Source organism: Colias eurytheme, chromosome 9, assembly GCF_061535395.1.
Source record: "Colias eurytheme isolate Ceu_HAF_F1 chromosome 9, ilColEury1 Martin Lab GWU primary, whole genome shotgun sequence".
In the NCBI taxonomy this organism is placed as follows: domain Eukaryota; kingdom Metazoa; phylum Arthropoda; class Insecta; order Lepidoptera; family Pieridae; genus Colias; species Colias eurytheme.
Window position 1 is genome coordinate 4,046,213 of NC_142988.1, and position 25,958 is coordinate 4,072,170.

The 25,958-nt window shown below is 35.1% G+C and overlaps 1 protein-coding gene across 1 annotated transcript in view; it reads right to left on the reverse strand.

Annotated features, from left to right (window-relative positions):
- LOC149905734 (uncharacterized) overlaps nt 1–25,958 on the reverse strand; it is a 162,866-nt gene that overhangs the window by 14,940 nt on the left and 121,968 nt on the right. The window contains exons 3-4 of the mRNA XM_090105306.1: nt 7,645–7,651; nt 763–799 (exon numbers count right to left, since the gene is read on the reverse strand). Of these exons, the coding sequence (XP_089961432.1) occupies nt 763–799; nt 7,645–7,651 (44 nt within the window). The remainder of the gene's footprint in view (nt 1–762; nt 800–7,644; nt 7,652–25,958) is intronic.

A 25,958-nucleotide genomic window follows, 5' to 3' on the forward strand; every position in this document is an offset into this window, starting at 1 on the left:
CAGCAAAACGTTGACGTTTCTTTTAACACGGAAAATCGTCGTCAACCGTGTAGCGTGCCCCGATAAAACGTAGCTCAATTACATCACAATGTCTTCTTTGTATTTTCCCCGAAAAAACACGGCGTAATAAATAATACCGTATGTCATTTCTCAGCACGTATGAAATTTATAACACGGACCGATTTCGATCGGCAATTTATTTGTAATAGAGCACGGTTGTTCCGTTATAATAGCGTACGTATTATTTGTGGAAGTTAATGTGGAACTCATTTGTCTTTAATCAAATGTAACTAATATTTTATACGCGATTCTCTTAATATTTGTTAACTTTTTATGACAGCTATGTATGCAATCGTAGATGTTAACTATATCCTTGGTAATTTTATCTAACCATTTTTGTATAATAATCGTTTTCCAAAGCACTGCCCTAAACACTATTTGTTTCAGATTACGATAAACTCCCACATGTGTAGAACAGAACGAGTATCGCGACGTCGATATATCACGGAGAGAGCAAAGGCGGCGTCGAACCGATTTGCGACTTAATCACTTTATTGGCAGCGGGGGAGTGGGCTTATCACAAAGAAATGTCGCTGTAATTCCACTGATATATGAGTAAACAAGCTTGCACTTTTCCTCGGCGAATTTAGCGGTCACAGAGGCCATAAAGTCGACGCCGAAGTTTGTATTGCGTTTGGGGAGACTCAAGTGGATATGGACGTCGTTTTTTTGGTTAAAACGGTTTTAAAGTTATCTACTTACCTTGTCTGAGCTGTTCTCATCGCAGTCCCGTGCATCTGTAAAGATATAATGCATTTTTAAGAACAAAGTCAGCTGAAAGTTTACATTTTATAACTGTTATAATATAGAGCTATTAACTTGAAATGTGAAAATAATGGTTGTATACTTTGCTTGCATTTAAAAGAAAAGTGCATACGTTACACTATGATATATTAACTAAATTATTTATGAAATTGATTTATTATATATCATGAATATAAAATTGTATCTAGAGTTAATAACCAAAATAAATTTTAAATTTTAGTTTATAGCTCTACATTCTTACGTGTATCTACAACCGGCTAGGGAAACCAAAGCCTCTACGAACACAATTCATATTGGAATTAATAACAATAAGAAAGGGGTATACGGCAATATGTACATAGGCATCTTTACCCGCTCGGTGATTAGCTTCAACGAACACCACGCACCGGACCTAAATATGTTTGTGCTACGGATTTCCCTGTACCCAATATCGGTCCCTACTGAGGATCAGCCATTACGTAGCCTCTTAACGGCGGACGGTTTTAATTAAAAACTTCTTGCATTAGCATGTGTCCGTCCGATCGCGGTACAAAATATTATTTAATTTGCAAAGTTTGCGATTGCAGCTCCAAAAGATCGATCTAATTATAGAGACGTCACTGTCAGTGATTTGGGTTTTGTTGTATGTGAAAGACGCTTAATTGTGGTATGTTATGATTCCATGTGCAAATTAAGATTTTAATTCACTTACATGTACAAGAATTAAGAATCTGTATCCAATGAGAATTGTCCCTTGAAGAAAGATAATAGATTTTGTATGATTGGTAAGAAAAAAACAGTATCTCAAGGAGCGACTGCTATAGTCGTGTAATCTAAAATGATTGTCTAACTACATTAGAATATCTTATGATCTTATACAATTTAAATATAATATCAAGGAAGTCGAAGCAAACATAATCACTCATAAAATATGCATCACCCAGCTTGATTACCTCGTATATATCGATTATAAATCGAATATTATTCGTGTATTCTAAGTGGGTCAGGCTCTCCTAAACAAACAGCGTTCAAGTGGCTCAGTCTTAGTAATAAACATGAGCAGGTGCACCCTCAACCGCTGGTCGGGACTTGGAAAGTATTCGCAAGCGTTCAAACATTCTCTCGTTATGTATGCCTCGGCGATTTTAATCATGGGCCGAAACGCCCCAAGTGCACCTAATGTTTTCACAATGTATTTTTTACGTACCTGTACCGTGGCTGTTGTTCGGTTTGTTATTACGCGTTTTCAAGCATCAAATTATGTATTGAGTGCTTTAATTAATTTTTTAGCTGTGAAATCAAATCAAAGAAACCCTTTGCTTAAAGTTATTCTAGATTGACACATGTAGAGTCGATGCAGAGTTTCTTCCGTCTCTTCTTTCTAAAACGTTTCAATAATAGCTGTTATATAGGCATTAATATCAGACAGTAAACCCGCAGCAGGATTGTACATGTAAACAACTAGTCTACGTACCCACATCCAAATCTTGGGCTATTATGCGACCTGTACAATATTGACACAGTGTCCAATTGTACGGCTGACAGCGGTCCCATGTCACTATTTGTGTCTGTTCATCGCTTTCTATCGAAGATATCTGGGTACAATCGTTTGTATGGCATTCAGACTTACGACTTGGTGTGATCTTAAATTGTAATGCCTTGGAATCAATGCGTATAGTGTTAACAATACAATTAACATGAATTGAACGAGCTCAAACAATTATGAAGTTATACATTATTGTAATTTATGGACACGTGCTGGATTCCCATAGAGGGCCAATGATTGTCCAAAACATTAGAGATACGTTTTTGTTTTTATTAAAAGCAACTATCGTTAAAAACGTGACCAAAAAGCTAATAAATCACACAATATCCAGCAACGTTAGCTAACGTCAAATTTGTTTGACTTGGCGGAAAGTTGTGCGGGCTTATTTATTTTTTATCAATTTCATCCGGCCGGCCTTAAAAGCGTCGCTCCGTTTTATTGTAGGGACGTGAATTAGCAAAAACAGAATGGATTTTGGCTGTGATTATGTCAAAAATAATTAATTATTATCGATTTGGTCGGGGGAGCGGATTGATGGGAGGCACCGAGCGTTGAGCGGCTCTTTAAAATTGGTAAGCTAATTACTTGCTTCTAAAGGCGGCCTGCGACGGGGACACGACGAAGATTAACGAGAAATTTAATTTTCTTTCTTTAAATATAAGATCAACGTCTCATAATCAAGGATAAGAATAAATAGTGTGGCCGCTGTTCAATCTATGTGGGGAGATTTGAAAAGGGGGATGTGTGAAGGGTGGATTGGAATTTCTTCATTCATTAAGACCAGACAGTTTCGTGATCGGCTTGCCCAAGCAGTAACTATATTGTAAACATCTTGTTGATACTAGGCTTTTAATTTAATATCGTAAACCTCATTAAAAAATCTCCACCGTGTAAAGCCTTAACATACTTCAAACGAATATACAAAACATAAACCGCCCTAATGAAAGCGTTTTTGTACCATCAATAAATCAAGAGCTGAAAAGTTCATGGCGAGAAAAATCACAGTCATCGGCCTCTTTTAAATTAACTCCATTAGCTTCAAGATTTCCTCTTCGAAATAAAGTGCAAAGATTACCTCTCTTCGTTCAAACGGACCCAGTAATTAGTAACGCTCGAGTTTTATTTGTTGACGTTCATTATTCGTTGATTTTGAGAGTCGTGTGTGAGCGAGACGGGAAGCTTTTTATTCAGTATAGAAAGGGAGGTCGAAACTTCAATCGTGAAGCTGCACCTGCCACCGCACGAATTTGCAATTTAAATTCCAAACGAATATTGTGAGAGGACCTCCTTAACACGACATCTGTTTAAATCGTCGAAGATAAAGTAACTCTTGTGGTTTCCAACTCTTTACGATTGAGATTTAATTGAAATAAAACAAAACCCTTCGATAGCTGGCAGCGATTTGAAATGATTTCTCGTATTTAAGTTTTAGACCGAGAACATCGCGTCAAAACGGTGTATTTATTGACGTTAGATGTAATATTAAAGGGTTGATAAATTGTGTGTCGGGTTGTAATTTGGTAAATTGATTGATACGATTCTGGATGATATATTGTGTAAGGTAGTGTATCGGACGAGGTCTGCTAATAGGTGTTAGTGGGTAAATAAAGAAGTGCGGGCGGAGCCTTGCGTCATTAATAACTATCACCCTCGGCTACTTCATTTACAATCAATCACATGTGCCTAACTGTTTCGGATAGGCTTATCGCGATTATTTTGCGGCCATATTTAATAAAGGATGGAAGAATAAACAAATATACGATTGTGTTATATGTAGGTATATATTTTTTGTAGGAAATTTTCACGAATTTTCCTTTGCATTGGAGGAATCTTAGGTATTTATCATGTAGAAACTTTTAGTTTCTGTTTTTCTTCCATTTCATCCCTTTCTGTAGAGAAGTTTTTTGCTCATCAATATAAAATTGTATGAAATGAGTTAAAGCCAGTGCTTTTACTGTAAAATGCTGAACGCTAATCCTTTTAATAGCATGTAGTAAAGTAGTTTTAAGTTTGTTGAAGTGTGATAGGTAGTGCCTGCATGTTAATTAAGCGATTTTTATTTATCGAAGTGAAACTTCTTAAGGCGTGTTGAGAGTAAAATTTCAAGGTCGTGTCATGGCAATAGCGTCACATCATGGAATAAGGCGACGATTTTGGTATATTTGAATCTTGCCTTCTAAGTTTCAATTCTCTTGCTTTCTAAGTTTCAATTCTGACACGTGTGCTCGGCACACACGCTCTTTTTATCATCAAACAGCTATAAGATAATTGTCAAAACTATTATATTTCTTCAGTGTCTCATTTATAATATCCGCGAAGCAAACAAACCTAACTACTTACTAATTAGCTAAAACTTTGCTCACACAATCGCTTTTCCACACACGCTGGGAAAGAATGACTTGTCGGAAGGAGTTTATAATCTTATTAATTTGTTAGCGAGTAACCCGCGGCAACCCGCTGGTCTCGACGTTCTTTGTTATTAATGAGAACACCTCATCTATTACATTAGCTGAAGGGCCTGTGAAAATCCTAACATATTATACTCCGCCAGAATATCGTGACACGTTACATGCGTAGGATCTGTATTGAGACAACAGCTCCTTATTAAATGGTCGGATATCTCACGGAGTTAACACAATAAATAAATTGCGCGAGAAGAAAATGAACCAAGATATTTCATTAATCAAATGAGTGTAGCCAAATGATTGATTCGTATTTTAAAAGTAAAAGGCATTCTATTTATTTTTATTTGAAAGATTATCTTTTAATTGATTTGCTTAGCTAATAAATCTCTATATTGGATATCTATTTATTGAATTTGATAAGAAACTAAATTTCAATAGTGTTATTTCATATTTCATGACGAAGGATAATAGCGAATAAATAGGAGGTTATCAAGGAGGCACATAAATTATCGTCAAACTATCCGCTTTGATCAATTAAATTTTATTACATGCGTTAATTAAAGGGTGGGTTAAGTGAAAGATTTATTGGAGGTTTATCCTCATAACCGTAGATTACTCAATACTAGGCCCGGCCAAGTCTTGGACGATTAAGGGACTATTCAGCTTTACGATATTTCACTAATTATACACACGTTTCTGTGTATGCCCTAATATAAGATATTAACAATTTTATCAGTAGGTTTACGCGTTAAAGAGTACTTGAGTGTGGTATTATAATGTAGATGAAGTAAATCATAATTCATTCGGACGTAGCAACAATACAATTTCAAGCTATGATATATGCGCCATTAATTCTAATGCGAATGTCTGACTTGCGAGGCGTCGGGACAAATGTAGTCTCATAATAAAGTATGATTTCTTAGCCCAGGACGCGGCCTACGCGGATAATCACTCCTCAGGCGTACCCATATAATTCCTTAGTGCATAATGAAAGTTGATTAACATTATACCCGTGTCGTATGTGCGTGTGTGTGTCCGCCGCAGATTCCGAGTCCTAATTAAGAGCGAGGGAAGGAGGGTCGCGGCCGGCGGCGGGGAGAAGTATCGATCATCGCCCGCCAAGGAATCGACGCAGGGACCCGCAAAAAGGGGATGCCCTCATCTCAAAATCAGCGGCCGACTAAACCCGCTCTCAGCACATGTGTTTTGATTTAAGCGCACGCTAAGGGTCAGTTTAATTCGCGTGTGCGGAAACGGAACGCTCCGGGCGCGATTTGCAAATCCGATGTGAATAATTACACGGCTTACGAACGCTTACCTACTGCCTTATTGCGATTTGCATATTTTCTCGTGGCTTAACAGCCACGTCCACGTGTCCACTTTGAGTGATGGGAACGTGACAATGTCTCGTTTCAAAATATAATATAACAAAAATAAAGGTTGTATTCTAAATTGTTTGTCAACTGCTTTTTGAAATCTCATTAAGGAAACGCAAACAAATTTGATACAAAATGTTCGAAAACACTTATCACGCTCTCGTGCAAATCGCCGACTGTCACTTCAAATCCCGCCGGCGCCGGGACGAAATCAGAAAAAGTAACAAAAATAACAATCAAATAGAGCATCCGCGGAAATGAGATCTGAAGGAATGATCACGCCCGACCCCGGGGAGCGGTTGCCTCTTCAAAAAGGACTTAATCTCTCAATTCGCTAAGGAGTTAAGCTTTAAAAAATATTTCGACAAGCAACAAAGAACCCTCGCCTCGCGGTGTCTTTGACACGTCACCGCAGGATTTTTTCGCGAGATCTTTTCAGGCGGGATGTCACTCCGTTTGTATCAGCTTTGTTGTGAGAGGTTAAGCGGCGGTTTATTAGGCTCAGCTTTCTATTCGCAAATAGAGGGGTGACGCGACATGATTTTTATTTTAACAGCTTCACAATTGACGCTGAGTTGTGGTGATATGGAAATTATTCGAGAAATAATTATCGCCCAAAGACTACATGTAGGCGAAGCCCTCTTACAATCGATATGAAAATGTGACGAGTGGGGTCGCTTGGCAGCCGGCGGTCCTTAATTAAGAATACGTGACAAAAGACGAGACGTGCACACAAACACAAGTCGCAAAAAGGTCCGGATTACGTAAACGTAACCCTTTACGGCTTTTGATTTTAAACGCGTGAAGTGCCAATGCCGGCCAGTGGAGTCTAATTTGGAAGGAGACTTGTCAAATCTGGCTTCGGTTTCCCCTCATTTAATCGAGCCACTGTTGCACGTGATGTCGATATGAATGTTGATACAATGGAATAATAGCGTAGGCGGTCACTATGGTTACCCGGGGTTGGACGGAAACCGTACTTGAATAGAGCCGTGAAACGGTTTGAGCTGCGTTTGACCATTACGGTCGGGTCAGCGTTTTGTGCGCTGATTCGGCGCAGTTCAGATAATTAGCAGGCAAACACGGAGTCTGAACAACTTTCGCGGACCGTTCAGGTGCTCTGCAAACACTGCTTGCAAGAAGTTTAACAGCAGTTTAATTGCGGTATGAAAACAGAAGTGCACTGAAAACACTTTAGTTTTCTAAAGAACCAGTCGGTTACAGGGGTTAATATAAGCATAATTAAATTTATTGAAAGTTTATAATTATCCGACGGTGATTGTAGCATAATGTGGAAAACCTTCATAATTTTTTGTTCACATACAAAGCACTCATTACTGTTGGTTCAACGTAAGTTGTGTAAGTCCATAAATCTAGGACGTCATCAGCAGAGAGGCGTAAAGGTGCGGACACACGGGGGCCATAAATTAACCGCTGTTGCTACCGTGGTGGTGCTGTGGTCTATACCCAACCACATGTGATTTAAATATACATGAAAATAACATTACAATATTGATCTACTGTCTAAGTATGATATCGTTTGCATAGTTGGTGATAAAGTATTTTTTTTCAAATGCAATAAATTTTTAAAATCATTGGAATTTTTGGAGAACTTTAGTCTATTTGTAAACTGGTCTAATATGAGTATCAATATATTCTGCTCGTTTCTTGGAAATCGTTACATTACTACCAAAACTATAAATTTAATCTGAAGCCATTAACATTTCAGAAAAAGTAAAGCTTAGTATCGACGCACCAATACAATACTTATCTATGTCTCTTGTTTAATATTTGTTGGCTAAAGCCAATGTGGATTTCTTTATATAATTTATTATGGTTTGTGTTCCGTATTTTCTCATATAATTCACGTCGTACCGGTTAATTTCATTAATTTCCCCTTGAACACGCACTAAGAAACCTGTCCCTCTATATTCGGATCCAATAGGGATTTGGTCCCAATTATGTATTAACCAAAACTTGGCTATATCGGATCGCACGCGAGATCGCCAGGGATTATAGACTTTGTTGGAGAAAGATCTACATCTTTGGAATGAAAGCGCAATTTCAGTACGCACTCTCAATAATTATGTGTGGAACAATGAAACATCTATTTACCTTCCCAAAATAGCAACACTTTACAGGAGGCGAAATTTGCTAACTGATTTTGTAATGCGGTCTTCATTTAAACCCATAATGTATTTTTCTAAGCATAACCATAACCATAAGCAATAGTAAACAATATATAATAGGCTGATTCTATTAATGTATAACCAACCACATAATCATTGCATAGATATTTATGATCTGTTAAAGATAATTCTTTTAAAAATATTAAGGAGACAAAAGCCTAAAAAATCATAAATTTATAGATACGATATAAAACAATTATTAGGAAGCAATATATCTGCTACCGAATATCATAAAAGCCAATAATGACATGAGAAATTTCTATTGTTTCCATTTTAACAGGCATATTTTACACCAATGAAAAATCCCCAATTCCCCAGCAATCCGATCTCACATTAACAAACATTAAAAGCCTAACGCCCGTGAACAAATGACATAATAACCCAAATTAACCAGCAACTAGCTGTTGTTCATTACCCAGTATAATTCCCTACCCACCTCGGCGGTATCGATCGTTTGCCCGCGACAGAAACTTTCTAGACAGCTTTTATATGCACCGACTCTTTAATGCTGTATATTAGTATACTGCGCTCGATCAAACACGATGCGTATTGTTGGAACGGGTCATTTGTTACCCAAGTACGTAAGAAATTCGAGTGGTGTATTGGCGGTACTTCATCATCAGATTTGAAGCACGTTAATTGGTTTACGTTTAATGTTTTTATGCACTTTTGCATCTTCGAGAGCTAAAATCGCTTTGATAATGATGCCATCCAAATAATTATACACGTACTGTTGACAAAATTTTACATTAAAAGCTTGAAGGGCTACATCATCTATATGCTTATTTTTAATGTAGTCTGCACATAGTCTGTATCTCTATTACTTTTGTAAAACCTAAAAATATCCTATCCTCTACAATGTAGACTACATAATAGTAGGTACTATTATTATGTAGAGAGTAAGGTATATTATGTAGTGAGTAAGGTGGCGGTTTTAAAAATCGTAGACAAATCTTATATTGATGTTTATTTTTTTTGATTTCGTGGTCACATAATAATTATTTATTCTTATTAAATTTATTTCTTCATATATATTATATTTTATGATTATACTATCAGTTATGCCAAAGTAGAAATCAGGAATGGCTTGGCGTGGAAAATATATTTCAAACTTACATAAAATAACATTTACTAGGTCATAAGACACCCGTAATCCTATTTTGTGTCCGCGAATTCTACGTATCTAACATTTTATTGAGCAACCCTTCACTCGTTAAAGTTTATTTAGATTGATGTCAGAACAAGGGCTGTGACGTAATCATGCGATCCCATGTGGGGTAGTCTAATCAGCTATGAAAATTAGGTTCCGCTCATATCTTCTGCTTTGTACTGAGGAATTTAATTACTATTTGGAAATAACGTTACGTTGCCTCACAAGTTATATTCTTGATGTTTAATTTACATTTGGATGATTAGGATGAGATGGAATCGATAATGATTTGGGTTTTGAGAATTTGCTCGTGTTATTTGCCTTTAAAACAATATTGTATCAGATTGATTGATGCATCATATTTGTTAACAAACTATACGGCAAGTATTAAATGTTAAAAAATATGATACAAAATGTTGTAAGTTTCGTGGAAAGTGGAGGATAGAAAGTAGGATTGAAGGATGAAGTTTAGGTTTGATCATTGTCATGTTTTTTCTGGAATTTTCGTCTTTGTGTGGAAATCAGCGGTTATAAAATTTCTTTTATTTTTTAGTAAGGAAGAAAACTTCCTATCAAAACTTTATCTGTAGATGTTCATGAAATTGCTTATTATTTATATAATCATAATAATAGGAAAAATGTTACAGTACTTCAAAAGAGCAAGAGAAGTACCTACATATGTCATTTCGAAACATAACATACTTTTTAAATAATCGTTTATCAGTCTTAGAAGATGAACTTTCAAACATCACATAATCAGGATATACTAACACCACTAGCAGTACGTTAATCGTACCACAACCTTGAAATTGTACCAAAAATTTCCATCCAAGACACCCATGGCTTACGAGATGTATGTAGTAAACGTTCAGGTCGAACCACACCATCCATCAACCAATTAGAGGTGTGATCAATCATCGGCCCGATCACTCCCTTGGCCGCACCTCGATGATTTTTTCCCACTTTTGTAGCCAAACCGCTGGGGCCTTGTTAATCACGTGTGATGGGCACACAGTACCCTAAGTGAAAATTTAATTTTAGTGTTATTTTTCATTGATTGATATTATATGTGTTTGTGGAAAGAAATATAAGAAGTTAAGTTTTTATCAAATTTTAATTGTCACCAGCACTCACTTATTTTTATAATTGTTTCTGTTAAGTAGCTAAAGGCAAGAGCAGCATAATATTATCAAAATCTGATAATATTACAAATATGGTAAGGAAATATTGCGATAAAAACATTTCAATAAAAACAAATGTGAATCTAAAAACAGTTATTTAAAACAAAATAAAAATCCCTCACACTTTCAATCTTCATAATACGAAATCCAGCAAAACGGCACGCTATAAAAAGATGAACAATAATTCTTTTTTATTACGCGCCAAAGTGGGAATCTCATTGTCGGCGAGGAAATAAATATTATCAGGAAGGAAAAAGAAAAGGAATAACACAACATAAAATATTAAGATTCAGCCGCGATTGGCATCATTGCGGTCGTGGATTTCTTAGGGGAAGTACGTACACGTCTTTGAATCTTAATGGAATTTGCATAGCCGAAGTCATGAAATAAATCAGCCGAGACGGACAACGGGGACGCTGATTCATTATGTTCTCTTTGTCTACGCGACTAGCAATTAATGCAGAAATATCCCCTGTTATTGAATTTCTTTGGGGAACCTCATTTGGATTCAGACATCAATACTATTGTAAGGGAATCAAATTGGAAATATCTGGCTGCTTTAATTTTTATCGTTTTAATTTATACTGAAATGCTAATATGGATTTATGCATGATGCAACAATATTTTTTAGAATAAACTTTTTTGTGAAAGATATTGTATTTATGTAATAATTTTTAAGCTATTGCTTCCACTGGGATTTTTAGTTACCTGGAATATCTAAACTGTTATGAATTACCTGAAAAATATAAGCCTTCAATAAATAAACAGTAAGTAAAGGTATCCAAGATCAGGAAAATAAGCTCCAAATCACTTTTTCGATTTAGAAATGTGTGTCGAAAGGGCTCACCTATGCGGATAATGTCGGGATCTCGCATCAAATTGCACTGTATTGTGCGGCAAATGCGAGAAAAACGAAGAAAGTGTTAGGGCATTTACATAACTTGAGACAGAGGGTCGCTGATACATACAAAAATATTCAGGACCGAGGTGATGAAAGCCCTCGGGGTGACTTGCATGCATGCCTTTATGATAGGGAAAATATTTACAGTCTTCGAAATTTTTCATATTTATACAGAGGATAAGTACGTACAGCCATATGTTGCCCTCTTCAAATATAGTTTACTTAGACCTCCCCAGGAAAAAGTGCATTTACCATACACAACGAGTGACTAGGCCAGTTTTGTTTACAAACGGTCGACGAGTCGATAATGTCATCGACTGTGGTGGCGGGAAAGTTTTTATGAATTAACCGTCAAACAAGTAAAGAAGAACAATGAAAAACAAACTCTTCAAACAAAAATCGATGACAATCTGGGCCAAAAACTTTCTGAAACTTTGCCGGCAAAAAGATTTATATACTTATAAAAAACTGTGGAAGGGAAGTTTTCGAAAAACTTTAAATTGCGACCTTGAACCGGCGAACTTTGTTTCGGATTACTATTAGTAAAGTTCAAGTCGGGAAGTTTTTAATGGAACGGGGTTGATATGCCGCGGAGTTGTGTCATTGGCTTCAAAATTAATAAGGGTCGTTGATGTAGTATTGCAATCCGCGCTCAGAACAGTCCCTCAGTCGAGATTAGTATAATATGTGGCGGGTCATTGACCGGAATAATACGAATATAAAGAGCTATCGGTAATGACGGAAAAATTAAGTTGAAATTATTTGAGTATAAATTGAGAGTTGCAAAATAATCGTAACGTTTTGAAATTGAGAGGAGAAGGAAAATATGGCTTCAAAAAGTGCAATACTACGCAATGCGAATATTTTTAATAAATAGCTGGTATGTAGATAATTAATATAATGTAAATTACATACAACATTGAAAAAGAAGAATTAATTGACTTGGACGAATGTTAATTATTTTTAAAGCAATTTATTTTTAATTCAATGTCACAAAGAAAGACTAAAATGTATCTTGCACGTAATAATCGTAAAAACAAATCGTCCAATCTAATTAAGCCATTCCATCAACAACGGGGACCAACAAAAAAGTGTCTTGTAAAACAATGTATCTCAGCATTTCCATCTAAAAGGCATTTAAGAAACAACAGCGTCAATTGCGACATCGTTTCCTTTATTAACTGTTAACTAGGACCGGGTGTTTATGTAAATTGTTATTGCTTTTTTAAGAAAAATCGCGTTTGACACGTCGCTCGAGAGCCTGCCTCATTATTGCTGGAGATCGTTCGTCCCGTTTGGGCACAATGGGATTTTGAAGGTAAATAAGTCTTTAAAAGAGGAATAAGTAAATTAGAAGCGACAAGATAAGAATCTCCCCTATTTTTTCGAAGGTTGGGGTGAGAAAAATGCGATCGCCTTTGCTGCGGGCGGTAGGTGCAGGTTCGACAAGTGTGGAAACGATGTTGTACCTAGTTGAATAGTTGAAAGTACTTGAAAAATTGTATAAAATTTTTAAGGAAATGTATCTCGTAACATAATTACTCATATAAAACGAGCCTAATATGTCTTAGTTTTAGTATACAGTTGTATCATATTACCTAAAATTTAACTGCTTTATTTGTATCAGTTGTTATAATATGTTTTGTCTGTTCCTGTTAGTATTTTACTTTTGTGAAATGTTTATATAATTTAAGTTAGGATTCATAAATATACTTAATACATTATTCACTATACGAATTAACTAAATTCAGGAAATAGGTACTTTAAGCAAGTCTCACTAGTAAACGAATGAAATGATTAAAAAGAGTGCTCTCCATACTACGAAGCATTTAAAAATCTTTTAAGGGTGAGTGCGGCGACACTCTTGGCCGGTATCATAACAGCTGCTTCCAGTGATACCTTTCCATTAAGCCATCTGATATATATACTTATGCTTATACATAGACATCGTTATACACGCTCATGTTTTTAAATTGTAATTTTAAGACGCTTTGTTGAATAAATTTATAAGTATTTACTTAAGATTCAGGATAGGATCTTTGTATGGTATCTGTTTAATTGTAATTTTGATATTTAATTTGGAGTGGGGTAATTTTGATAGATTCCGAAATTTTGTTTATTAACAGAGTAATCAAGCAATAAAGCAAGTACGTTTAATAAGTAAAAACTGTCATTTCAATTAATTCAATTCCATTATTTAAAAAAAATAGATTCCGTAGTTACTCGTAATTCGTCTTTTAAAAAAGCTTTATACTAAGTAAGATATAGAGTTCTTGTAAAATTAATCATGCCAAATAAATACCAAGTGAATTATTATAAAATATCCCGGGTCCACACAAATCCCCAAACGATTCCTTTATTACCTTACCGTCGAAACGTCAAATTAGCTTCGTTTGCCGAAGGGCACATTGAATCTGACAGACGTCAAAATAGACTTGCTTGGATTAATGTGCTAATTTTTCTCCCATTTATATTTTAAATACGGTTTTTGTTTGGTAGTAGGTATTAAACTAATATTTTCTCAAGTATTTAATTTTTGCTTTTGCTAAACATGATAATTTAATAACAATTTATGCTTCAATTGATCTTCATAAATAATACGCTTTTATGATTGGTACCATTATTGATGATGAAAAGAGAGAATTTGCATTTAAAAACCCATTAAATATTATCAGGAAAACAATAAATATTTTGTTTATACGTTATACAATCCAAAATAGAAGATTTATTTTACACATAATGTTTAAGCCCTGAGGAACACTCACATATCAGTACGTAAAATCAACCACGCACATTCAGTTACCACGCGCTGGCAATTTACAAATTACTCCATTTTACAGTTCCCAAAAGACGAGAGAGTTTCGTAAAGTCTGAAAATGATCTTACAAAGTATAGGCCGCCATTTTCTTTGGCCTCGGGGCTTCGAGGCGTGCTGCGTCGATAGAGTTTTAGAGTTATGCAAATGTTATGGACAACAAAAAAGTTAATGTCAATGATAAGTGTTGTCCCCGGGGGACGATCGCGACGTTCTCTCGCGAAACATTGAGAGTTGCAGTATTTTGCCTCCCTTTTTTCCCGCTTCTTGTTTGTTTAATGATTCCGATAATCATGAAGTTAAACATGATATAAACATTCTATTCTTAACGCTCAGATTGTTATTTGAAAGTAGGTGTGGAGCATATCAAAATGAGCAATAATAAAGCTTTTGTAATGGAAGAACTAATAGGTATATGACATAATCATCAGTATTACAAAATAAATTAAGGAAACTTACTTTAATCACTGTGAATCTAAACCTTATCAGCAGGTAATATTACAAAAGATTCCTTCAGATTTCACCTAAATTCAATAGGGTCCTCTCATCTCTGACAAATTGAAGCTTCCATTTTGCATCCGATTGTCCTCAAGAGGCGCGAAATGACTCTAAAAAGTGCTCCTTGAACGAAGTACGTGGAATTAGTAAGAGGTCTCGGATGAGAGGGGACGGATCCTATTAAAAATACTACGTGGCTTGCAGGTGCGTCTACCAGTGGTTTGTTGAAACTTTTATTCATTATTTCTCCGAGACTGCTTCAGATTATAATATATTAATTATTGTATGCTTTGATTCTGACGAGTCGTGTCGTGATTTATGTTTAGTAAGATGAGGATGATTGATTTAATAATAATATAACTTCATACTTAATTAGCTAGAATGTAACTTATGACTAGCACTGCGACTTTATTACTGAAATTTAAAGACAATTCACACACCGATGATGCTAATATGAAGCAGCGCTTTCATCGATCCTGTCTCACATCTAATCTTAAGACTGCCGTGGGTGAAGTTTTACATGCAAATGAATTAATTCTTCTGAGCAGAGTTTGCGGTGCATCGGCGGAGTACAGCTCGTTGCATTTATAATGTGAGTTCATTACCTAGGTAGGGACTCGTCTACGATCCCACGGTAATGGCTTCGGAAGAACGTTCACTTCAATTATGAGTGGGATATTAAATTCGTAGATATCTATCGGCGGGTATGTAGCGTACACTTGTTTTGGTAGGGAAATTTGAATTCAATTAGCTATCTTTTGCGTATAATTTATACCTTGTTATCATGCTGGTAAGATAATTTTAGAGTTATAGATCTTGGTCATATTATTAGAAAATCAGAATTGGTATGGAATGTTTGTAAATATAAGATTGTAGAGAAAGACAACATAAAATACGTAAGAGCTGTTTCCGTCAATTTCGCTGTTAAAAACTTTTACATTTAAGAGACCGTCTTAAAAATAATGAAATATCAGACTGCTTTTAAGGAAAACTCATTCCGCTTAACATGTTTTCCTTGAGGCATTAACCGCCTCGTGTGCATATTTAATTTTTATACCCACTGTAGATGACGTGATGAATTTTTAGTAAAGTGAGCTCTTTCTATCTTATTAACGGGAGGGTTAATTGGCAAACAAGCTTATTCACGACGGCAGCGTACTCGAGTATTTATTTAATAATAAAGTGGAAAAGTTGGTAACATAAAAACGTGTTGTTTTTATCTCGTTTCGAGCCATAGTTCATTTTAGACAGCATCTAATTCTATCCTAGTTTTGAAGTATAAAGTTCTTGACAAAATAATTAAACAATATAAAACGCTGTTCAAAAAATTTAATATTTTAAATTCAAACACTATATCATGAAATCCGCAGCTATATATCCACCCCCGCGCTGGTAACAATCTACAAATTGGTGCTCACATAGCCTGTCAAAATATTTCCTCGCACGAAATAAAATATCTCAGTTCCAATAAAACATAAACCCTTCCGATGTTTATCGCTGCCCGCTCGTGATTTAGCGTGACAGGCCCATTTCACGGTGTTCCGAGGAGCGATTTCCAAATTGAATTGATATGTTTCCGCTAACGCAGTCGCGGCATTTTTCAGCCCGTATCGCGTATGATGTGCTCGGTAAAGCGTCCGGAAAGAGGTAGGGATAGCAACGAAGGATATATTATGCTACATCATTGTTTTTATGAATAAGATAAAAGGTGTCTGGAAAAAAAATCTGTTAAGCATTAGGGTATGGATACTAAATTTATCTTTAATACTTGATAGTTAACACATAAATATAAGTTTTAATATCGTCATATTAAAACTACGACACAAAATTAACTTTAAAGATACCGATATGATACCTACTGCTACATTATAGTTATCATAATATTTGTATGACTGTGCTATTATAAAAAAAAAACATCGTTAAAAAAGAGGATAAATAATATTGTGAAATGCTTTATTTGCCGACCATTCTTACATGATGTGTGAGAACGGGGGTGTAGTAAAGAGTGCAAACGATCGGGTCGCAGTGTCAGACGCTTCTTCTCGAACACCAAATCTTGCATATTTTACATTTATATACGTGTACTTACTATTATTATACCAGAATCTGTTTTCGTCTAGAATATACTTTTTAACAAAAAAGTTTAATTGATTAAATAGCCTGTACAAAGGAAAAGTATAAATGCAAATCGTTATAATATCGTCAAAGTACAGATTATCCAGACGTATCAAAACTAACCCATCCTTAAAAGCCCAAAGCAAAATAATAAAAAATATGTAATATTAACTCAACACGCTCAAAATTCAAAGCAATATATGACCACCTATTTATACACCACCACAAAAAACAATTTAAATCAAATTTAAAAACCATTTCAAACTGTAAACACCAACGACCAAATCTCGCAAATCTACTAGTGCGACTGTATGGATATGATAAAGATGTAAAGAACCAATAACCATTCATCCATCAAGTGTCAAGATATAATCTGGGCTGGTGCGACTCACTTAGCCCTTCGGGGAGGAATATAAAAATGGCGTAAGATTTACAGGTTCACTTGATATCGCGAGCAGATTTCGGCTGCATTGTGGTCGCTTAACTCGATGATATACAGCCTCCTGGATAAGTCGGATTGTGAACTTTGAGTTGTATTTTGAATGATTTTTATAGCGTTTTGCGATGGAATGTGTTCCCGTGCATCGTTAATATATTAAAAAGGAGATAGATGTAAGCAAAGTAACATATTAAGTTTTAGTCTGAAGGTTGAACTAAATCGAAAATATTATAAATACAAGTGATAACTGCGTTAAAAACAACCGTCTTCAAACTTGTACTTGCAACATTTACAAATACAGACAAAAATGCTCATAAAATAAAAACTACTGGGCCTATCCGAATCAAATTTTTATGGGACCAATTCGACACCATCCCGCATCGAACAAAAAAAGAATCACGTAAATCGATTCAGAAACCTCGGAGTAATCGGTGTACATACATAAAAAAAAAAACATACCGGCCGAATTGATAACCTCCTCCTTTTTTTTGAAGTCGGTTAAAAATATTAAGATCCTTAACTGGTCGAAAGTCCCAGTGTCACTTCTAAGACAAATCTTTTTGTATCCGCCATTCCAGTCGGTTGGGCGATTTAAATCTCTTAAGCTCGGACTACACTCGAAACTCACAAATCTTTTATAATCTTATCAGATCTGGGGTATGTGTCATACACTTGTTTCACGGAATTTGAGAATGGATTTTAATACTATCTGTTAACTCTATATTGTGTGGACAAATAGTTTAAATATTGTTTTTATTTCTGACTAGAGCCTAAATTTTGTTGATTTTTGTTTTATCCGTAGGTTGAAAAAAAATCAAATTAATTAATTTACTGATGATAACCGGCGTAATGTAACCGGTTATAACGGCACAAAAAGAGATGTTCATACTGTTCATCTAAGCAAAAACAAATATTTGATTATTGAAGATTTAAAAAAATGAAAGAAATAATTGTTTTCTGATTTAAAACACGTTCATATTTAAGTGATCGAGTGGTTTCCATGCTACTCCGGAAATATGTCCCTATGTTTCGCACACATAATATTTAGCTATACATCACAATGCGGGCAGGTACGAGCGGTATTCATAAGCAAATACAAGGAGGGACCCCATAATTTTCGGTTTGAATTTTTCCATCGCGACCGCGAACTCGATTTTCACTCCCAAGGGCGAGCGGACGGTCGGCCTCAAAAATATTAATGAAAATTTTTACATAAATTTATTCGACAGAGGGGCCTTATATCGCTCGATGGGCTCCGCTTCTGTTTTTTATTTATTAATTTAATGGTATTTTCGGTCTAATTACCTGCCTGAGGTATAATTCATTGGCTTCGGTTTAACGAGTATTTGTGGTCATGTGTGGACAATGGATTCGTTTTTTGGTTGAGAATAATAAAAATATTTTACTTTTCTCTAGGCCGAACGTTTTATTGCCTATTTTTGTATTTGTTTTTCTTTTTATAAGCAATTATTCATGTGTAAGTAAGTAGGTATATAGAAATAGGTACCTCATCCTGAAATAACATTTAAGTATCAATTGAATGCTTCTAATAAACGGTCTATGTACATGTGTGGTATCTTTCCATCGGATATTTGACTTTCTGTAAAAAGCATTCTTGGTTTAACCCTTCACTGGCGGCTTCAAAAGAACAAACGCAATATATCGGGGTTGGGCTTAATTTGCTCGCTACCAAAATTAAAGCCAGTGGCCCGACCGAATGCTCCAAATTACTCCGCGATATTTTTAACGTGCGGAATGCGTCCGATTTTGGGTTACTCGAGCAATATTAGCTTGATTACCTACCAACTGAACTAATAAAAGATTAACTTTGCTGTTTTGTTTTTCTTGTTTCCGACAAAAGAATGAAACAGTCAATATATCCGCGCAAAAAAGACGTGCTACTGCTTTAAAAACTGTAGCTGCTTCATTTCTAATTTTACTTTGTAATGATATTGCTTTTCGTTTCTATGTTTTGTTTCTAATTAATTTACGGAAACCTCTCTGAGATTCAAATGTTTTTTACAAACAGAGCGGGGGCTGAGGATTCTTAATTTGCCGCGATGCGCTCGGACTTAAATTTTTTCTTCAAATGAATTTCCCATCTTAGGGGACATTGGCTTCTTGCCGTGTTTACAGAGCTGCCGACGAGTCCCACTTTGTTGTTTAATGAAATTATCGGTTTACCGAGCAAATGAACAAAGCCAGATTTCGCTTTCGACGATTCGGTCAAAAAGGGAGGAATCTTGTTTTTGTTTTCCGCGGAGGTGCTCCGAATGGACTCCTTTGTGGTATTCCTTGCCTCGGCGCGGTACTTAATCAATTATGATCGATTCGTTAATTCGAAATGCAAAGGGGATTAATGAGAATTCTTGCAGTATAGTACAACAAATAAATTTTAAAGCGCAGGGCTTTATTAAGCCGGGTTATTATAATGTAATTGGATTTGCTTCAGTTTTTTATTTTGATTTAGGCTAGTGTTCTTTGTAAAGTAAAACCTCTACTTTCATAGATTTTATTCGTTAATTCAGTTTTCGTGGAAATTAATCAATTTATTCGTATTTGTAATGGGGGAGGTAATTTTAAGTATATAATTTAGACTATTGTATGATTAGAAATATCGATGGTTCTTTTTCATGTATCAATCCTAAAATCTACGAGTATATTTTACCTTATTTTTAATATGCATCATAATTCACGGTTTTATTTAGCAAAAAGTCCCAAAAGGGCTGAAAGAAAATAATTATAGAAAACATACTTAAACAAAATAATAAATACAACGTTGGACTGATAGGTAGATAGACTCATCTAGCACTAAATTAAAAGAAACAAAAGATAAAAAACTGGCAAAAGCGTGAACTATTAAAAAATCTCAAACTAGTTTTCTTAATTCCGTTAATTAAAGGGAGCATCAAATATATCACGATACAAACTGAACAACAACCGTTATAAGCACAATTAGAGACAGTCGCAAAGAAACTCGACCCCCGGCGTCAGTAATGGCTGTCCTTAATTATATAAGTGCTTAAGTAAATGATAGCTAATTCCTGTGCTCCCGCTAACACGAGGTGTGAGTCCATTGTCGGCAATCTGTCACTTCCACATCCGGACCTTTTTCCAACAGTCCCGTATTGTTGCCTTTTCAAAGTGAAAAGAATTCTTTCTTTTCGCTTTTTCATCCGGCGCCTGCAATTGTCACCCTCCTAGTGTTTGTTGCGAGTCTGATTAAACACTGCTGTCAAATTAGTTAATTTTTCATCCGTATACTATTTTGGTTTTGTGGGGGAGGTTTTTATTGTTATTCTTTTATTCTTAAGCGTTTTTAAAAAACATTTTCATGTTATGTTACTTAAATCAAATTTCATGAGATATTGTCGAAATTGTGAATCTGAATTTTTTGTCAAAAATTTTCAGAGGAATTATATTCTTAAACATAGCAAAGTCTGCTTGTCGGTATAATGGTCGTTCATTATTTTACCAAAATTCTTAATTTTATTTAAAATACAATAAGGCACGTTGACGAGCCTGTTAAATTTGGATTTTTTCCGTGTCGTCGGCATGTCGAAGTGAATTTACATTTAAATAGAACATCTGTGGGTTGGCTCGACCCTCTCAAGGCCTACATACCATTTTTCTTACCCGCTAATTTGTAAATCGTTCCGTAATATTGAAAAATTAAAATGCTGATGCCATATTTTACTCTCTATTTATATGCTAATAATGTCTTGAAATCGGCGAGGGATGAGTCTTGATTAAAATATCAATAGGTAATTTAGGCGTAGTCATACTAGAAACTGTCTACAAAACGTGTGGGAAATATTAATACGAATAATATTTAGCTGCAGAATGTTAATTCGCGACATTACTATACAAATTGTACAACTGTAATGAGTTTTAATCTCGACGTTTAACCCATTCCTCAAGACGTAACATCACTGCAATTATTTGTAAGAAGGGTTGAGATGAACCTAATGCTGTAATATTCGTAAATTAAGAGCTTCAGCAGCTCCAGTACTGGTAAATATTATTTTTTTATGTTAATTATGACCCGATTGCGTTAATAAACCTTTACATCTCGTAATTATCTTCACCATTGTCTATGGAAGCGTTGGAGTGGAATTTTCTTGATGAATTAAGGTAGCTTCATGAAATTTATTATGAGGAATTAGATAGAGCATTGTTCAATCTATTGCTTGATTAATTATTATCAATAAAAACATATTACTATTTAACGAGGTTATGTAAATTGCAGATGTTTTTTTATGAACATGAAGTACAGTAGGAAATATTGTAGATGTTTTAACGTAAAACGAGACGGAAAACGTGAATAAAAATTCCTCTTCCCAATCATGTTTATGATAATTCATCAACTTTTTAGGTAAAAAAGCTTTGAATATGTATAATGTAAAAAAGTGACAGTTCTGTGTGTATTTTCGCGATGCAATCGTAACGCTCACAAATTTTAAATCCAAATTAAAATCTTATTAATATAACGCTGAGCCGTCATCATCACCGCAACAGCGGGTCCATTAATTAATAAATTAAACAATGCCGTTCTTAATTCTGAAGCGGCTTGCTTGAGCCGCAGTGAAAATATTTGCCATGTATAAATTCTCGCTCCATGATGAAGACAACCCTTCAACGGCGGGCCTGCTTTATAGCTCTATTTGTGTATTTTAATTACTGTCATTATATGCTAATGACTACCATCCCTTTTTCTTATCCTCCTAAATGGGTTATTGCTGAGTTATATCTATATCGCACAGTTACGTCGAGTCGTCGTAAGATTTAAATAATAATAATGGCCCTGGCTCAGAAGGATTATTATATTTTTTTACCGAGGGCCAAATGTTTTGATTAATTGTTACCGTGTTGCACGGAGATCTCTTTGGTAATTTGTTTTGTGTTATTAACTTGACGGGAAGTCGTTTACTGAGCTGGAAAATTTTGCTCGTTTGGTGATAATAATCATGTTAGACATATTTCTTGAATAATACGAATTCTATTTAAATAAAATATAAATAATTGATAAAGGAAGTGAGCATATTTATCAAATACTTATTCATTTTGAAGAATAATAAAGAAACTAATAACAACAAATTGTAAATGCAAAACTTTAAGTCAAAATCACATGCAAATCGCTTCTTAACGACACGCATTTCTTTACCCCATACATTGAAACAGTGGAATTCTTTTACATAATCATGTGTTGAAAATATAGCCTTTTAGCGAGGGGACTCTTAAAGTACTAGTTATGTATGCGCTGTACGTCGTAGAATATAATACCTACAAGTATTTAGCATAATCTTCGGTTGATTTGGAAACGTGTGGAGAAAATACTTTGTCTTGAGTGCATTAAGCTTAATAAAATCACAATGAATAAACAGGGGTACGAAGTATATAAAATGCATACGATTTTCCTTCTTTTGAGGAGGATTTGGAATTTTAATAGAATAAATTGGGAAAATTTTTACATTTGTAATAATGCGTCGCATTTTAAACAATACTAGAAATAAATTATTTTCGGGTAAATGTATATTAAAAATATAGTTGCGTGATTCTACACATTTCAGTAAATTTTAAAATTTTAAATTTACAAAATACGCGCGCTCCAGCAGTACTTAGTGTGTCTCGTAAAAATTAGGTTTTCACAAGTTTCCGTGACGTTAAAAGCATCTTCGCCGTCATTCCATCGAGAACATTGCCTGTCCATATTTACCGGCGTCGTTCCTTTTTACGGAACATAATACCACGGTGTTTATGAGCGCGTCACCGCTTTATTGTTATGTTAGAAGGAACGGGTTAATGTCGTTTTTTATGCCTGGGGAACTCGACTGCTGTAAGTATACAGTTTGTTTCAGCTGATTTATTTACGGTGTTATGGAATTGCTTAAGGTATGCTTGGATCACAGTAAATACATACATATTATATAATACACATTTAAATATGTTGTTAATGATTAGATATTTAATAATTAATTTTCATAACAAATAGTTGTAAATATACCTACTTACCCGCGGATCTATGTAGTACTTACAGTAACACGAATTCTTTTTTATTTTCAAACATGAATTGGAAAACCGTAGCAAATCAAATGATTATGCACAGCCAAAACGTCATAAGAAAGAGCTTGGCTCGGTTTGCTCACATATTTATTGCCATTGAAAATCCAGTTCTGAAAATGTATTCGAGCGTACGAGCATAGCATGTTTCCTTGTCGCATTAGGCATAAGTAGTGCTCTCTCCTCACCCTATTAACTGTGATATATGCGACAATTCTTTTCCCAAATCCTTGAAACAGAAGGGAAGTGGTGTCATATCGCGCGCTCCGCTTACGATCGGCATTTTGCATGTGTGACTCGCTAATTCTGTCTGATAAATGATTTTCGCGGTATTTGGAACGAGTCTTGAGGTATTCGTCACGATTTTACATCTTATCGGGTTGACGCCGGTAATTGTACGTATAATAGAGGATGATTGATGATGAATAGGTGGTGATGTATAAAACGCAGTATAAATGAATTAATTAAACTGGGCTTTGTTTGATGTCTTATAGGTTTGTGTTGACTGTTGTTCTTGATATTATTGAAAAAATAATAATGTAAAATAATAGATCAATCAGTTTATATGTGTTAGCTCAGGTTATTGATGAAAAATAAGTAGCTTAGCTTGCAAATTCCTTTCCTTTCTCGAAAATTTTATGAAAATGTTTAAAGCGGGTCTCCAACGAAAAGCTTTACAAATTTTCGATAAATACGCAAGAAATCAGATAGCCCTGCAGACAAACCATGAACATATACGCAATCCAGACTAATAAGATGATAACACGGGTCTCAAACGCGATTCCCGTGTTCTCCCCTCGAAGACACCGTGTGTGATGTATGCAAAAAGGGAATTGAATAAGGTGATTTCGTTCCGCGGGTCGCTCCCGTAGGAAAAGAATCCGGTAATGGCGAATACAATAAATTTTCATAAACAAATTGCGATTTGATGGCTGCATATCGGCGCGTGTGCGGAACCCAATAAGGATTGATAGGGAAACAATGTCTCCGCACTGATTGAATGTCAATTTTGCGGCGCGTGTTACGGTCGCGCCTTGCTGAGCGGTCGGTGGTACGCTTCGCGAATTATTATTGCTTTGTTTGCGTTCCTTTTTAATACTTTTTAGCCTCTTATACCTATGTTGAAATCTGTAGGAATGGCTACCTGTTTTAGTGAATTTTATTCATGTTACAAAATCTTTGTTCCTACTGTTCAATATTCAAAACTACTTACCTATAAGTTAACTATTTTTGATCTTTGGTGCACAATTTTAAGGGAGACATTTAGCCATTTTTGTATTGTTTTTGATGAAAACCTTCAAAGCTTTCTTCTTTCAAACTACTTATTGTAATGTCTTCTAAATAAATACTTGTCTGAACAAATTTCACTAAAATATTTTAAAGTGAAACTTTTATTACATCATCTCAAACTTTTTGGTCTGTGTAGCGCATGTCGCGTGTATCGCGGCTGCCGAGTAGGTATACCTACTCCGTCACGCGACATGCGCTACACAAAGCAGTGTTCGGAACCGTTCGAACAGTTTCACTTTTACCGTGGTTTCATAAAACCACACAACATTTTTTTTTACTTCATTTTTCTTACTTTCATATAATTTTTATATACATATCCACAAAAAATATTGATAAGTTACAAAACAGTGATCGAATATCAATTTGCGGCACGTTGTGGAAAATCGTTGAATTATTTCGGCGACGTTCCTGCTAATGTGCTCACGTCGACGTGCCGAATCTTCATCATATCGATTTTAGAACATCATTTATCATGGAAAACTTATGACATGACACTCGTAATGCAATTTTGAAATTAAATTTTCTGTAATAATTTCCTTAGAATATAATATAACACAGTTACTAATGTACCTAATAAAAAAAGAAAACTTTGTAGGTGGCAGATTCTCTTTTATACCTACTTGTTTGTCTATACTAATATTATAAAGAGGAAAAGTTTGTAATTATGTAATTATGTATGTATGTATGGTTTTCACGCATAAACCTCTCAACCGATTTTGATGAAATTTGGCACAGACAATCTTTAGACCCTGAGAAAGAACATAGGCTACTTTTTATTGCGAAATATGTACCACGGGCGAAGCCGGGGCGGACCGCTAGTTGTGATTTAAATAATAAAATATATTTTAAAATATAACTTATTAATGATGTAATTATTAAAAAAAAACTTTATTAGTGTTGAGTGATCAATACAATTTTACTTTAAAATATATTTTATTATAAATAATTCAAGATTTACTATAATTGTATACGTAGTATATTATTATTAGTCTGTGCTATAATATAATCGTGATAAATGAAGGAAGCTTTCGCTACACTTGTGTTAAGTTTAACATTACGTATCAAACACATGTGTTACCTTCCGACCCCATGTCATAAACCGATATCATTATTGAAGAAGCACCATGTTAACGGGTTTACCGCTTAATATATTATTTTTCGACCAATTTTTAAGCTTATATAATTTGTG